The sequence below is a fragment of the Sceloporus undulatus genome, chromosome 10 (genome assembly GCF_019175285.1).
Source record: "Sceloporus undulatus isolate JIND9_A2432 ecotype Alabama chromosome 10, SceUnd_v1.1, whole genome shotgun sequence".
Taxonomy (NCBI): Eukaryota; Metazoa; Chordata; class Lepidosauria; order Squamata; family Phrynosomatidae; genus Sceloporus; species Sceloporus undulatus.
In genome coordinates, this window is record NC_056531.1 from 2,997,662 (window position 1) to 3,014,631 (window position 16,970).

Below are 16,970 nucleotides of genomic sequence, written 5' to 3' on the forward strand. Positions count from 1 at the left end.
TAATGGTGTCAAACTGGAGGTTTTTTCCTGCAATGCAGATGCAACCTAAGTCATCTTTTGACCTAAACAGTTCTTAACTCCCGTTACTAAGGAGTGAGAAACCTTTGGCTTTCCAGATGTTTTGGACTTAACTCCCAGAAGCCCCAACCAACCCAGCCTAATGGTAAGAGATTACTGTATACAAGTTGTCTTTCCAAACTCTGCAAGCAAAAAGTTTTCCCACCCCTGTTTTCCGTCCTCTTCCCTTCAATTTCTCCTTTCGTGCCACAATCGCTCAGCTCCTGTCTGGCTCCCTGCCCTGCCCCACCCAGCTACTGCTCAAATGGAAACATTTTGCATGGCTCTTTCTCTGCCAAGCTGTGCTATATAAAGATGAGGAACACTATGAAGAAGCCTGAAACAATGTAGGGGGGAAATAATAAATTTATATTTTCCCTGCGCTTGAGGGGAAAAGTTCACACAGGAAACATCAGACTGTAAAGCCAAGCTGTTTGTTCAGTTAAACAGTAAAGCAGTGACTTTGGCCAAAGGAAACCCTATGGAGAAGAATTTCGTTCGGTTCACCTTTCCGCAAGAAATTCCAAGATGCACGTTTCCCCAATCAGTATACACTTGCTGGAGCAGTTACCCTGTAGTATTTGCATTTAGAATTTAGTGAGTTTCCAGCTAAAATGCTGAAGACCACCGCCGATAAAGTCTTGCCTCTTGTGCTGTCTGCTTGGACAAGATGGTGAGATATAGCACAGTGCCTCCAGTCCACAACACACAGTTCTAAAGGCGCCTAGAGAGGGGCTCTGAGGGCACAAACCCTCTTCACCAATATAGATTGAGGGGAATGTCAGGGACCTTTGGCGTTTGCTGGAATGGCCTTCAGAACGTACTTGGAATCGATGAAGAAAGATTCTGAACGTTGAAGTGTTGCCTCAGGCTTCCCTTGAGAAGAGAGTGAGGGGGGAAAGTACTGTATGGAAAGGTGTAGGACAGCCATTCCCAACCTGGAGATGCTTTTGGACTACAGCTCCCATCATCCCACCCTGGATGTGGTCCAGGAGCGATGGGGTTTGTACTCCAGCCCATCTGCAAGGTGCCAGGTTGGAAAAGGGTTTGTGAAAGGTCCCTTTCATAAGCAAATTTATCTGAGCGAGTTCAAAGAGACAGTTCCCCTTGCAGTGTCTTTTACCTTTTTGGGGATTTCTTGCTGGCATGTTCCCTGCTAAGCTTGTGGCTCTACTCCATAAGCCACTTTATGCCCTTCTGCATTGAGGCTTAATTTCTTTCCATGTTAGGAGTTCTAAAATCTGCTCCTCTTTTTAAGGCTTAGATATTTAAGCTGCTCTTATAGCAGCTCCTCCCTTCCCTGGAATTGCAACCCTCATTTTTCTTCTTTTTAATCCTCCTTTCCTTATAGCAAGTGATGGCAGGTGGCTTCCAGGTCCGTGGGAATGTCGCATCTCCTCTGGGTTTGAGTCCCAACTTGAAAGGACATACCCAGTTTGTTGAACCTATTTGAGGGATAGGTTATAGCACCTTTCAAGTTCCAACTCAATCTCTAAGCAACTTCGCCACCACCCCAACAGCCACTGCTTACACTTTATTTTTGCTGCCACACTGCAAAATTAAACTGGCATCTCCCAAGGAATCCTTGGACTTGATAATTCTTCCATAGCATTGAGCCATGGCACTTAAAGTGGTGTCAAAATGAATTACTTCTGCAGTGTGAATGCAGCCCATGTGTCTACAGCCTGCTTGAAATCAGTTCTGGAAAAATAAAAATGCCAGGGACTCCCTTCCCTCCCCACCGTTGCTGCTGCTATATCAGGATGAACTTTCCACCTCCTGGTCCCATTTTTCTTTGTTTAGCAGAGCAAAGCAGTCAAGACACATGCTTGGAAGGCCATAAGTCATGCGTTCCCACACTCCACCCCAGACATGTGTAATCATTGCAGGAGGTTTGCTAGTAAAAAGTTGTTAACAGGCTCCCTTGTAAATGTCTTCTTGAATAATGGATGCAGACCTCCAGTGGCTGAATTTAATCTTTCTATTTCCCCCCTATTGGCCCAATTCAGGGAAAAGAGGGGACATGTGACTTGACATGCAGCAAGGCTGGCAGGGGTGAGGTGGCAAAAGGAGAGCTTTGGCCTCTTGTGGTCCAGCCAACACAACGCTTTAGGCTTCCTTTGTAAATTGCGATTCTTTTTGTGTATGTGTGTGTGGTAAATTATCCCTTGAAATTTACAAGACTCTGTAAAAAGAGAAAGATGCTAGGAAGGATGTCCAGTTGTAGCAATAGCAATAGCATTTGCATTTCTGTACTGCTTCATAGTGCTTCAGCACTCCCTAAGAGGTTTACAATGCGTAAGCCAATTGCCCCCAACAAGCTGGATACTCATTTTACTGACCTACGAAAAGAATGGCAGGCTGAGTCAACCTTGGCGCCCTGGGATCGAACTCACAACATTGTGGCAGCATTGCCAGCATTTAACCACTACGCTACCAGAGTTGTGTTGAGTTGAGTTGACCCACCCAGAAAAAACACTCTTTTTGGCTGAGTAAGAGAGCCAGAGTGGTGTAGTGGTTTGAACATTGGACTAGACTCAGGAGATCAGGGTTCGAATCCCCGCTTGGCCACAAAAACTCACTTGGTGACCTTGGGCAATAAACACTCTCTCAGCCTCAGGAGAAAGCACCGGCAAACCTCCTCTGAACAAGTCTTGCCAAGAGAAACCCATGATTAGGGTTGCCATGATTCATCTAGATCTTCAGTGGGCATTTCCACCTACACTTTCAAGCTTGTCTCTGCAGTCTTGAGGACAAAGAATCTGAGAAAGATGGCAACAAAATTCTCTGATTGCTGCACTTTTTGTGCTCTTTGCCAGCTTCAAAGCTTGAGCGGTGGCATCACTCCTACATATTAGCTTATCTCTAACCAGATGGGATGTAGTGGTTTAATATTGTGTTCTCTTCCCTTTCCTCCCCACCCACCCAGATGCCACCCTCAGGACGGCAATCACCAAACAAGACTTTGGTGAATGGAAGCCCTTCCAAGTGCCCACGCTTTGCAAAAGTGAGGAACTGGGAGAGTGGCTCTGTGCTGAATGATACTTTGCATCTAAAGAGTACCATGGTAAGTGAGATGACATGATTAGACCAACATTTTCTAGACATATCTTGCCAGATACTAGGCTGGCAGTATGATAATGCTTTAAGCAGCTGGTTTTTGGTACCATGAAATCGGGAAAAGTTGGCACCCCCATGAGATCATTAGCAGCTCTGTAGGGTATTGAAACATGGCACTGTGTATGCCCTGCAACCTGGAGTGGAGGAGGCAGTGTAGAGGTAATACTGAACTGTAAATGTGGTTAGCTTCCCTACATGGAATAGAAAGATTCTTGCTTGTTTTTTGCTTCAGGCAGAAAGTGCCACCTTGCACTTTCCCAGAATGTTCTGGTACGATGCTAGATCAAGGGTATTGTAGGAAAATGAAAAAGTAGATTGAGCCAATTGCTTCACTCCTGGGGCAGGTATCAGCAACAGACTCTGCCACTGTCAGGGCACTGAGGCTCTAGCACCTGTCCTAAGGATGTTGGATACACTAGCCCAAATAACAGGCAAAAGCATCCCCCCTTTACTTTCTTTGTTGGTTTTGTACATTTGCCTTGCTTTCTAAATTCCAGATTAACTAGCAGAATTTCTAAAATGTTACTTGTGAAATTGGACGATCAGTAAGCTCCAGCAGGGCTCACTTCTTCCATTTATTTCCAGCTTCTCCTCTGCACCCCAAACCATGTTACTGACATGCTCATGTGCATAAAGAAATGCTTATAAAAGCAACCACTTCAATGCAAATCTCTATACGATTTGCATCAAGGTTTTCTTTATGCTATCTTTTGCTGACACCATGTATGCTCCCGCAAAAAAAGAATGTCTCACACAAAACATCCTGATCAGGCCATATGCACTGTCATTATCAAGGAGGTGCTTACACTGTTTTATCAGCACACACAAGGACACATGCACCAGGACTGGTGAAACATCAGTAAAGATGGGAATGAATGAACATGAATGAACTAAAGAACATAGGCCCAGACTAGATGTAATGTGAGAGGCGTGTTTCTTTAAAATGTACGCTTTCTTTAACATGCAAATAGCAGTTGTGGTGGAAAACATCCAAAGAAAAGAGAAGAAAAATGTCGATCCAGGATGCTTGCAGCTGCGAAAAAGATGAGGATTGTTAAGAAAGGAGGTGAAAATGAAATTAGCAATATCATCATGCCTTTATACCAGTCTGTAATGGGATCGGGCTGGGAATACTGTGAACAGTTCTGGTTTGTAGCATCTCAAAAAATAATACTGTGGAGATGGAAAAGATGCAGAAAGGCAAGGAAAATAATCAGGGGCTCGTGCAACTCTTCTACAGGGAAAAGTCACATTGGGGTCTTTTTAGTTTAGAAAAATAGGTCCTCACAGCAAGTAACCAAGATGGATATTAAGTGGTCTTCTGCCTTGTATCTTTCAGGTGACACCCTGTAGTGAGCAGGTCTGTATGGGCTCCATTATGATACCTTCCCAGCATGTCCGAAGGCCGGAAGAAGTCAGGACAAAAGAGCAGCTGCTTCCACTGGCTAAAGAATTCATTGATCAGTACTATTCCTCAATCAAGAGGCAAGTCTTTTGAGTGGATAGTCTGGGCCTCAGTTGGCAGACCAAAGATACCTCTGCCCCAGAAACCATCTAGATTTTTGCAAACTGAACTAGCTTTCTTGTGACAGGAACACAGAATTTGTGAGACAGCTTATTGTTATTCTGATTGTCAGATTTTTCATGTCCATCCTCTTTTGGATGCACCTGTTTGTTTGTATTTTTATCTGAGCTTAGAAAAATTACTAGAGCTGGTCTGTGTTGTCACTGGCTGTGCTACCTGGGGAATTCTGGGAGTTCTAGTTGAGAAAAGTTACTTTCTCAAGCTCTGATGTGCATGCATGTGTTGAAAATGGGATTGCACATTTATATAGTTCTGCTCAGTTTTGCCTAGCATGTTGGTTCTGGTAAAAGCCGCTGGCTTCTTTCTCCACACTGGCAGGTTTGGCTCCAAGGCCCACATAGAGAGGCTGGAGGAAGTGACTAAGGAGATTGAAGCTACTGACACTTACCAGCTGCGAGATACAGAGCTGATCTATGGAGCCAAGCATGCCTGGCGCAATGCTTCCCGTTGTGTGGGCAGGATTCAGTGGTCCAAGCTTCAGGTGAGGAAGTGGTTGCCTTGCACACAGGTGATGGAGAGTGCATACAATGCACATACTTTAGGAAGATTATGGCAAGATTATTGCACAGAGCTAAGTACTGTAACTTCAGGGAGACTTCTGGTCCAGATGTAAGTTTGCTCTCCCAGAAGGTTTGAAGAAGTTGATTTAAATCTAGAGTGATTCAGAATTCTTCAGGTGGTATAATCAAAGGGTTGGAGAAAGCTTTATAAGCATTCATTGCTTGGTACAGGAGATTTCTAGCTAGAATATCCTCATCAGATAATTCTCCATCATTGACTCAAAGGGGAACAGACCCAGGTTATTGGCTCCAAATTACCATTAAGACATTTATCCAAAAAAATATCCCTTCCTGTAACTTAAGCCCTTTACATTTAGTTGTACCCACTGGGACAGCAAAACACATGCCTTTGCCCTCATCTTTTGGAACTTGAAGTGTGTTGTTCCTTCTCAGCCATCTCTAAGCCTTTCCATCTTTGTTGCCCTTCACTTGAACCTATTTCCCTTTGACTTCTTTCAGGTGTTTGATGCCCGTGACTGCACCACTGCCCATGGGATGTTCAATTACATTTGCAACCACATAAAGTATGCCACTAACAAAGGGAATCTCAGGTATGTAGTATATGTAAGCCAGACATGGGAAATTGTAGACTTGCAAATATTATTAGACTCTAACTCTCATCAGCCACAGAGAGTGTAACTAATGGTCTGGAGTAATGGAAGCATCCAGGCATATGTAATGGGCTGGACAGGATGTTGGTAAGGACAACTAAAGTGAAAGATAGCCAACAGGAAAATATTCAGATGCACTTAGATGTACCCAACCCCTTTCTCCGCCATCTCACAAAAGTTATGTTCACTGAAAAAATGAATTGTATTTTTCTTCTGCTTTTTGGGGAGTGGAAAGGAGAGAATGTTGAGGAAAATCTTTGAAGACTGAGCAGGGAATTGTTTTTTCTTGCTCTCTTACATGGATAACATTATGAAATGAAGTAAAACATCCTCCAGCACTCTCTGGTGTTCTTCCAGCAGCCTCCCAGCCAACCAGGCTTCCTGAAATGCTCAGAGAGAAAGTCAGGGCATAATATCTTCCCAGGAGACTGAAAGTACTGCAGAAGAAGCTGCAAAGCAAACAAAAACCAAACCTTTAAAGGGAGTCCACACCCCACTCAGCCACCTTACTTAAGTAAGAGAGCAAGAAGAGAGATATACCTGTATTCCATCACAAGAGTTTTCTGAAAAGCTCTCATTTTCCCTCCTTTCTTTCACAGGCAGCTACATTTTTGCCACTCAAACCTTGGAATGGAAAGTAGGGGGGGAAACCAAAAATATTGGGGACTGCACTAATTCAGAGTCTGACACCAAGCTAAACAGTAGTCCAGAATGGGAAACATTTGGCCCTCCAGATGTTTTGGACATAAGCTGCCAGAGATCCCAACCAATGCTGTCAACAGGAAGGGGTTGTGGAAATTGTCCAGAAATGTGGTAGATGCTTACCTAGTTCTTAAAGAGTCAGTAAGCCTGGTGTCTGAGCTGAACTACTTTCTGTATGTTATGTTATGTCGAGCCGCCAAAGCTACAGGCTGGAGTGTTACGGCAAACATATTGATCAGTTCAGGGGCAACTAGGTCCATGACTGTTGGAAGGAGAATGTTGCCTGAATGCTAACCTGTCACATTACCTGCGGGTTGCATAGGAAAGAGAATGAGGCTATCTGCATCTCTGCAGAGTCCATGACTGAAGTTCCATGGCTTATAGCTGAATTTTACCTTCTGTCCTCCTAGGTCTGCCATCACCATATTCCCCCAGAAGACAGATGGCAAACATGACTTCAGAGTCTGGAATTCCCAACTGATCCGCTATGCTGGTTACAAGCAAATGGATGGCACCATCCTGGGAGACCCAGCTAATGTGGAGCTGACTGAGGTTAGTATGTAAGAAAGAGGGATTCAAATTCCTCTCTGTTTTAGACCCAGCAGAATTATGTCTTACTGTTGAGAGATTTCCCAAGTTTTGAAGCTATTTCTCCCCAACTCTGTCAGAGTAAGGTTGTTCTTCGAGCCACCCTGCTCAGTCAATGTTAGTATAATTTTGAGGGCAAGATCATATTCGGGGTAACATATCTTAGGTATAGCATCTTCCCAATGTTTTTAGAAGCCCAGAATGAAAAATTACACCTAGGTACATGACAACTTCCTGAATTACACCTAGGTACATGACAACCAATTGAAGGTTACTTTAGACAATAATACAAAATCAATACAAACACTTTATGGAATGAATGGTTTTACATGCACAGCATTAAATGACTCACAGTTTGGTTTATGAAACAGTCTTTTGCAATACTTGAATGTCAAGAAAATGGAAATAAGGTAATCCAAAATGTCAGCCAAAATCACAGCATTTCAATTAAAACTAAAATATATGCATAATTTTGTAAAAGGAACCAAAATGAACAACAGAAATAGGATCAAATTTTTCATGTGTGTGTGTTTGCCTTCAAGTCACCTATCGACTTATGATAACTCCATAAATTTCATAGGGTTTTCTTAGGGATAGTTTTGCAGTTAGTTCCTCTGAAATATAGCCTATAGCACCTAGCAAATCACACTCTCTCAGCCTCAGAAGCGGGCAAAGACAAACATATTATTTAGGTTATGAAGGGGAGAAGACCTACATGACTGAATAGGACCAAATATTCCAAAGAAACTTTTTCACAATCTGATAGAATGAGGGAGAAAGGAAGCTCTCTGACACACTTTCCGATTTGCCCTGAAAACTAGAGAGAGTTGTTCCATTTTAGATATTTGACCTTAACCAGCCATATAAAATGAGCTGCTGGTGGTCTCCTCTTACTCCATGGATAGTCACTTGGCCTGTACTCTTTTTTGGATACAGATCTGCATACAGCAAGGGTGGAAAGCACCAAGGGGCCGCTTCGATGTCCTGCCACTCCTTCTCCAGGCCAATGGCAATGATCCAGAGCTTTTTGAAATCCCACCTGAGCTAGTGCTGGAAATACCAATAAGGCACCCCAAGTAAGTCAAAACACATCTCACAGAACTACTGAGTAAATCTCAAGCCCTCCTAGGTCTTTTGGGGAGTTAAAATTCTTAGTGTGGGCAACCCTAGGGCCTGGAAAGGGCTCCTGCTCTGTGGCCAGTATACTTCTGTGTGTGCACTGGTTCCATACTGATCACTCTTTCCTTGCTGATTCTAACAGCGGGGAAAGAGTGATATCTGTCCAGACTGTTATGAAGCGAGTAGAGAACAGGCTTTCTACTCACTACCCAAATATCTACATAGGCCTTTCTGCTTCCTCATTGCAGATTTGGATGGGGGGGGGGGGCAGAGAGAATAGAAAGATGGCTTTATATTCCCCCTCCAGTCTGGAAAGACGTTTGCTGGGTTATGTGCATGCAGTGTGAATGTTTCTGTGTGTGAACATGCCTGACCTCCAAGCCAGCATTAAAACATGTTCCTGAATTCTGAAAAGGTTGGACAGCCCTGTTCTGCAACCCAGAGTTTGCAGATGATACTTTTTGGTGGCTGTGGGATTCTGGAAGTTGGCCCCAAATTCTGCTGCAACTCTTTAAGTATCATCCTTCAGCAGCTGTCTGCTATCTACATCCAGTACCCGAAGCACAAAGAAACTGGGTGTTGTTATGTTTTGACTGAGCCCCACTAGTAGATTTAGAATGGTGGGTGCCTTGCTGAACTTCTCGCAAGACAAGATGGCCTTTAGGTAGTTGAGAGATCCAGCTTCTTTCTAGTAACATGAAATCCATTTCTGTTCAAACTGTTTGTGCTGTCTTCTCCTTTGCAGGTTTGCCTGGTTTAAAGACTTGGGGCTGCAGTGGTATGGCTTACCAGCAGTTTCCAACATGCTGCTTGAAATTGGAGGCTTGGAGTTCTCAGCCTGCCCCTTCAGTGGCTGGTATATGGGCACCGAGATTGGTGTCCGTGATTACTGCGACAACTCTCGCTACAATATCCTAGAGGTAGCAATTGGCTTTTGCATACTGCTTTTTAGCATGCAGAAACAATTTACAGACTTCACATAGTTGTAATGTTTATGATAACTCTTTAAAGCAAGTTGGTTATATTACTGAAGAAATCTGTTCATTTTGTTCTTTGATATACTTCAGAATCCCACCAGAACACTCCTCCCATCCAGTTTCCCATCTTGCAAGACTGCTTCTCCCTTCTTACTGGACAGAAATTCATGTATATTTTAGTACACACTTTTCCAAATACATGCATTTTTATGCACTTTTACATGATCTAGAATACATTTATACACATTTTTCAATTGTATAGATTTTTTTTGTCATGCACACTAGTGAAATTCCAGCCAGGATTTTCTGATTAATAGTGGCATCTGCTACTATTTTAAACTTACCTTTAATGACATAATGGGACTACTGTAATGTGGAACCATAGCTTCAGAGGTAGAGCACTTGCTTTGTAGGCTGACCATTCAAGGCACAATCCCTGACAACTCCAGTCAAAGGACCAAGTAGCATTTGATGGGAACTATCTTTGAGTGCCTAATACCCAGGAGGTCTCTTGCCAGTCAAAGACAATATTAAACTACATGAAGAAATAATCTGATCTGATGTAAAGTATCTACCTCTATTTCTCTATACTCATTGTAAGATGGAAACTATGCCAGGGAATGCAATACACATCTACGGACAAAGGTTGGAGTGGCCAAGAGTCACAAAAGGAATAAGAGCTCAAATTCATACATCTCTGTTTTTTGTTATTCAGGAAGTTGCCAAAAAGATGGACTTGGATATGCGGAAAACCTCATCACTCTGGAAGGACCAGGCACTGGTGGAGATCAACATTGCTGTCCTATACAGCTTCCAGGTACCAGGAAATTGTTCTGTAGTATCAGTTTCCATTTGGTAACATCTGAAGTGCAGGTACCAGTAGTGGTGCAGTTAGATAATTCTAGACTTGTTCTCTTCTTTCAATGATAACATACAGTAGGCCCTTGGTAACCTCTGGAGTTTGGTTATAGGAAACCCCCCCCCCCCATGGATATCATGACCAAATCCCATTAAACATAATGGCATAATAAAATGATGTCCCTTATATAAAATGGCAAAATCAAGGTTTGCTTTTTGGAATTTATATATATATATTATATTTTCAAGCTGTAGATGGTTGAATTCATGAAAAAGAATCTGTGGATACAAAGGGCCAATTGTATATTATTTTCTTACTTCCAAATGTGGCAAGCCAGCTGAGCTGCTTTTTTAGACGCTAGCCTTCTTATTCTGCTGAGTGGTGGGCTTCTTCTCCAAATGTTATTGTTCTCTTCTTAACCACTTGAAAACACAACATATTGCATTACATTACTTGTAACTTGTACATTCTAAGCTCTTTCTGCTGCATGTATCTGGGATTAAGGGGAAACACATCCAGATTTTGAAGGATCATGAACCAGGCTGGTTTAAGCTGTTATCACCTCTCTTACTTAAGAAACTGTTTACCTCCGCAGAGTGACAAAGTGACCATTGTGGACCATCACTCCGCCACTGAGTCCTTCATCAAACACATGGAGAATGAATATCGCTGCCGGGGAGGCTGCCCTGCAGATTGGGTGTGGATTGTTCCGCCAATGTCTGGAAGTATCACTCCTGTTTTTCACCAGGAAATGCTCAACTACAGGCTCACACCTTCCTTTGAGTACCAGGTACTCTTCCTTTCTTGGATACTGTTGTAGCTCAGGTTCAGCCTAAGAAACTTGGGATCGCATCAGAGTTCTTACATGCCAGTCACAGTCCACAGATGTTGATGGTGAACTTGATGCAAGTTCACCATATATTCCCTGTTACTGCACAGCTGACACTGTGAATTGTGTACTGGTCTGGGAACTTGTGCCAAGTTTAATTTGTACCCACACCTCATCTGCGTTACTTATCTAGAGATAGTTGCAAAGCACCTAGAAGTTTCTTGGGACCCTACATCACCTCCTTTGGGATGTTTGGGATGATTTTGCCACACTCCAGGAAGGCCCTAGAAAGTTTAGCCACACTTCCTAAGGGTGTGCTAAACATCACAGAAGCAACTAATTGCCCTGTGCTGCTCTGAGTGGCACAGGACCTTTGGGGTTTTTTGGGAGGGGGAGAAAGAGAACAAAACACCCTGACTAGCTTATGTAGGCCTAAGGTAGGTCCTGGTGAGGTAATATTTCAGGTATTATATTGCTGGAACAAAAATAAATAAATAACATCATTGTGTTTGTCACCTGAAAAAGGAATGCACGATCTTCAATCACTGTTTCAAATAAACACTTTAATGCATAACAGCTTCCTTTTCAACCCAGGCTCTTTTTTCTCCCTCCCACCAGCCTGATCCTTGGAACACACACATCTGGAAAGGTCTCAATGGTACTCCCACCAAGAAGAGGGCTATCGGCTTTAAAAAGCTGGCCAAGTAAGTGTGCAGCAGAGCTTACCAGAATCAGTGGAAAGTTTGGATATGAGGAAGAGGAAGAAATTGTGTAATTAAAGCACTGACTACAACTCATTGTTGGCAACAGGGATCAGTACCTAGGTGCTTAAAGAGTTTGAAGGAAATACCGACATCTTTTCCTGAACCATTTCTTCAAGTTCAGGTTTAAGTTAATGATAGTGACTTGCAGGAAATTGATAAATGGGCTGTATGAAAAATGTACCTACCGTAGATGGATCACTCCTCTTCTCCCTTGTCCCCAGTGTAGAGGTGGGTCCCATGCCCCCCACCACCATAAATCTGGCCTGATCTGGGATGATTTGCTTCTATTTTGGAAATGGTGACAGAAAATACAAAGCTTGGTGTGTACAGGAATTAGAGTGGTTTTGCTTAGAAGTGGTAGCTTTCAAAGAAGCAGCCATGTTAGTTTTTTGCAACATAAAAAGGAGGAAAAGAGGGGAGGGAGAAATGTGGCAGCACCTTTAAGACTGACTTAAGAGCTTTTGTGGATATAAGCCCACTTCTTCATATACAAAACAGAGTGATGGTAAATGCTCAAGTATAAAGCATATTTACACAGTTGTGGGAGTGGAATAGAATGTAATAGGATCCAGAAAGATGCAAACCACAACTCGTACTCTACGTTTTCAAAGACAGTAGTCAGTTAGTGTTGATGTGTGAATGCAATAAATCTGCTTGCCAAAAGTCAGTTTCCCAGGGTTCAAAACTTTATCTGAGAACATTCCTTATATTGTATAAGCAGTAACAAGGACTCTTGTATCAATATATGTAGAATGCCATACCTCTGCTAATGGATTGGACTTTGAGAACATAATTCAACTCTTAGTGGACCACAAATCTGACATTAGAAATAGAAGGACGCCAGAACCAGTAGCAGAACATATCAGCCTTCCTGGATTTACAGAATTTACAGTAAAGATTGGGCAGGTTTTGGCACTTGAACTAGGAAATTACAAAGGAAGGAAATGACAACATAACCCTGGCAGCTGGTGTTCTCCATTCTGTGCAGCGGTGAATCTGCTCTGGGTTTTACTCCAAGCTTTAAGGAAGCTGTCCAAGGTGATCTATCCTAGCTCAAAAATAAGTTCATTGCCTTAGTTCCCCTCAAGTTCAGAGTAAAACCCAGCATGAATTCACCACCTCATAGCATGGAGGCCACCAGTTCTCAGGGAAGCATAATTCACATGTGTACCAAAACAAGATGCAGGGGATTTATAAAATGGATTGACCTGGGACAGCAATATAATACTAGAGTCTCTCCTGAATGGAAATGAGACCCATTTCATTCAATTCACAAGAAAGTCAAATGGAATAGCCTCCCACCTGAAGGCGGGGGTGGAATAATTTAAAAAATAAAAACATTTTCACTTATTGAAGATTATCAAAGCCACTCATTGACCCAGTTGAGTTATATTTCCTGATGTGTATCTAGTGGTGTTTTAATGCTTCTCAATCATTGTAAAAGCTTTAAAGAGATGCCACAGTGATTATCCTTTCCATGGAATTACCTTTTGCCTCTTCTGCTCTGTTCTCTAGATTTTAAGCTACGTGTAAAGTATGCTAGGTACACAGTTGTTGTTGTTGTTGTTGTTCAGCTTTGTGCATTTGATTTTTTTTTCTTGATTACCCACTGTGCCTCTTCTTTATATTCAGTTAAATGTTATTTTTCTTATGTAAACACTTGGCAGGGAGCTGTCGCCACTTCTGCCTTACTTTGACTCATATACTTGTAAGAAGTGCTTGTTTCTAAACATGTGACTCTCTTCATTTGCACATTACATTTTTCAGTCTACACTTTAAAAAATCTTTAGTGTACACTAAAGTACATGTGACCTTTTCTTATTACGGATGAGCAAATCTGTCAAAGCCAGAGTTTTTCTCCTTTTCCAATCGCCAAGTTCATTCCAAAGCAGTAATGCATGGATTTTTCTTTTTTATAGGAAAAAAAATCAATATATATATATTGTGCATCTTTTTGAAATGGACATATTTATGGATAGATACCCCATTTACTAAATCATAGAATCATAGAAGTTGGAAGAGACCACAAGGGCCATCCAGTCTAACCCCATTCTGCCATGCAGGAACTCTCAGTCAAAGCATCCCCAACAGATGGCCATCCAGCCTCTGTTTAAACACCTCCAAGGAGGGAGATTCCACTACACTCCGGGGGAGGTTGTTCCACTGTCGAACAGCCCTTACTGTCAGGAAGTTCCTCCTAATGTTGAGGTGGAATCTCTTTTCCTCTGGTATGAATCCATTGCTCCGGGTCCTAGTCTCTGGAGCAGCAGAAAACAAGTCCGGATATAAGGGGTGGGGAATGTGTGGATGTCCAGATGTTGTTTAGATACACATCCTAGCAGCCCCATCCAGCATGGTCAATGATGAGGAATGCTAGAAGTTGCAGTCCAGCAACATCTAGAGGGCTACATGATTCCACCTTGGTCTAAAGCAGGGTTGTGCACATTTCTCAAATGTGCCTAAATTGTCAATCTCCCCCCCCCCCATTTTTTTTTCTTTATCAGGGGCTTTATCAGACATTTATTCTTTTCCTGCTGCCATTTAGTACACATGAATTATACATCAGAAATTACAAACAAATATTTCGACCTCAAAGCTGGAGGGTGCCAAGTAGAAGGATGCAGGAGAGCTTCCGGGATAAATGTATCTTCTCTCTCCTCTCACAGAGCTGTCAAGTTCTCTGCCAAGTTGATGGGGCAGGCAATGGCGAAGAGGGTCAAGGCCACTATCCTGTATGCGACAGAAACAGGGAAGTCCCAGGTCTATGCAAAAACCCTGTGTGAAATCTTCAAGCATGCCTTTGATGCCAAGGTAAGACCTCAGTTGGCAGAGGAAGTCTGCAGCAGGTTCCAGTTGGGTTGGGAAGCAGATCTTAAAACATTTCTTGCTTAGACCATTGGAAAAACCAAAGCTGGGCTTCCCTGCCATTTTACTTCTTGTCAACAGTCAAAAGAATGTATTTTCAAAGTAGTCCACTACTGTACTGGCCTCTTTAATGTACAAGCAGCTATTTCTCCTTTGTGCAGTGAGCTGAGATCTCTGTCCCACTTGTAGCTTACCTGTTGAGCACTATCTTGTTTCTGGAAGCAGGTTCATAATGTGCTTATAACGAGAACAGGTCACGCAGTAAAACATTAAAATGAATTATTGCCACATTCTGTTTTTCCTGGTAACAGCACAAAACTGTCGTTTAAAGATGTTTCTTCTTCGTGGTCTCTGCGAATCATACAAATGGGTTTTACTGCGCCTGCGCAGTGCTGTTCGGATACTTCTAGAATCACTGGGCAAAGTACACTTTGCAACATATAGAAACTTTTTGGCAGTAACCCCGCCCCCCTCCTATAAAGCCCCGGTTCCTGCTCTTTTCCCCAGTTCCATTTTTTCCGCCGCGTTTGGCTGCTGTTTGGAACTTCGCTCGTGTTAGCTCGTTTTTGGATCACTGGTTTTTTGACTCGGACTGTTTTTTGGACTTTGGCGTTTCTTCTTCCCCCGTGTACTGGACTTTTGGACTGTTGACCTTGATTTTGGACTTGGTTTTGGATCTGTCGACCTCGGTAGTGATGTCTCCTCCGTTCAAGAAGTGTGACATTTGCGGGGGGAAAGTGCCGGTGCAGGATCCCCACACCTCCTGCCTTTTTTGTCTCGGGAAGGACCATGATGTGAAGTCCTGCTCCCTCTGCAAATCGATGTCCTCCCAGGCCAGGAAGAACCGGGAATCGCGGCTTACTTCAGCGATAGCCCAGGGTAAGATCCGGGAAGGGGATCCTTGCCCGTCTTCGGCTCCTGTGGTCCCTGTTTCAGCGGCTCTTTCCGCCAGAGATGGCCCGGCAAGTGCTCCCCCATCGACATCCGATCGTTCCGGGGGTCCCAACCCCGATGCAAATGTGGCCCGTGGATCTGACAAGCCCAGTGCCACCACCAAGCCCACCAAGCACCCGCATAAATCTGGGTCTGTGGGTACGGCCGCCGCATCGTCTTCATCTCGGAAACGGGATACCCCTGCTAAGACCTCGCGGCCGGCATCGGAGCACAGGTCCCGTAAGGAAGCTCTGTCGGACCCGAAGGATGGATCGGGGACCGTCAGGGACAGCTCCTCCAAGGCTAAGGCTGCCCCCCGCAAGGAGGATGCGCCCAGACCGGGTGGAAGGCTCACAGAGTCGCCTATCCCCTTCTTTCCTCCGGATGCACCGCGGGGCTCCGCGTCATCCAAGAAAAGGAAAGCATCCGATTCCACATCAGAGGCTACGGCTTCCAAGAAGGCGAAGCACGCCAAGGAGCACCCTCGCAAGGAGCCTGAGGTGGCTAAGGATGTGGATCGTCCGGTTCGCCCTCGCATCCGACCGGATTCCCCGAGGCGGGACACCCTGACGGTTGCGTCCGAGGCTCAGCAAACTTCGTCGGGACCGTCGGCGACAACAACCGTTCCCTTTCTCCTCTCAAATGAGGAAGACTCCCGGGACAGGCTCTCAAGATCTCCTTCTCGGGGTCTACCCTCGCAGTCTCCATCCCCAGCGCGGAGTGAGCGACCCCCCAGGTCTCCATCGCCAGCCCCCCTGTCTCCTCTAACGGTGCCTGCCGATGATGGGCTGTTCTACGACTCCGAGGCAGACCAGTTCTACCTAAAGGTGTCCAGGGACGTCGCGATGTCCAGAGTGCGTTCAGGTGATCGCCCCCGTGATCGTCCCCGAGAGGTTTCGCAGCCGGAGAAACGCCATCGGGACCCTGTCCCCGCTTCCAGAGCTGCTTTGCTTCAGCCGTCACCGCGACCAGCTAGGCAGAATATCGTTGTTCAGCTGGACTCCTCCGATTCCGAGGCGGACGCTTCGGTTGGCACAGAAGACCCTTCAGATGTTGAAGACCTCCCGCGCCAGTCGCCGCAGGATCTTCACTACCCGGAAGCGGCCTCCCCATCGGATGATGTTCGTTCCTTCGCGGAACACATTATCAAGATGTCCAGGGCCCTCGACATTGATCTCGTTTACCCGGAGGCGGATGCAGCAGACCCAGTTGAACGTCGGGTCCATGGCCGGGTTCCAACACCCCCGTGTGTTCCGTTTCTTCCATCTTTGGAAACGATCCTTAAGCGTTCTTGGGACTCTCCTTCTTCACCTCTTGGGCCTCCGCGGAAGATCGAGTCGCTGTACAAGGTTGCGGCCCCCAATGCTCTGTGGCTCATATCCCATCCGCGCCAGAATTCAG

General features: G+C 44.4%; 1 protein-coding gene across 4 annotated transcripts in view; it reads left to right on the plus strand.

Annotated features, from left to right (window-relative positions):
* NOS1 (nitric oxide synthase 1) overlaps positions 1-16,970 on the plus strand; it is a 135,568-nt gene that overhangs the window by 91,909 nt on the left and 26,689 nt on the right. For all 4 annotated transcript variants that reach the window (XM_042441771.1, XM_042441768.1, XM_042441770.1 and 1 more), the window contains 11 exons: positions 2,987-3,124; positions 4,517-4,662; positions 5,081-5,243; positions 5,782-5,873; positions 7,046-7,187; positions 8,160-8,299; positions 9,088-9,262; positions 10,035-10,136; positions 10,774-10,968; positions 11,626-11,711; positions 14,438-14,582. In XM_042441771.1, coding sequence (XP_042297705.1) covers positions 2,987-3,124; positions 4,517-4,662; positions 5,081-5,243; positions 5,782-5,873; positions 7,046-7,187; positions 8,160-8,299; positions 9,088-9,262; positions 10,035-10,136; positions 10,774-10,968; positions 11,626-11,711; positions 14,438-14,582 — 1,524 coding nt within the window. The remainder of the gene's footprint in view (positions 1-2,986; positions 3,125-4,516; positions 4,663-5,080; positions 5,244-5,781; positions 5,874-7,045; positions 7,188-8,159; positions 8,300-9,087; positions 9,263-10,034; positions 10,137-10,773; positions 10,969-11,625; positions 11,712-14,437; positions 14,583-16,970) is intronic.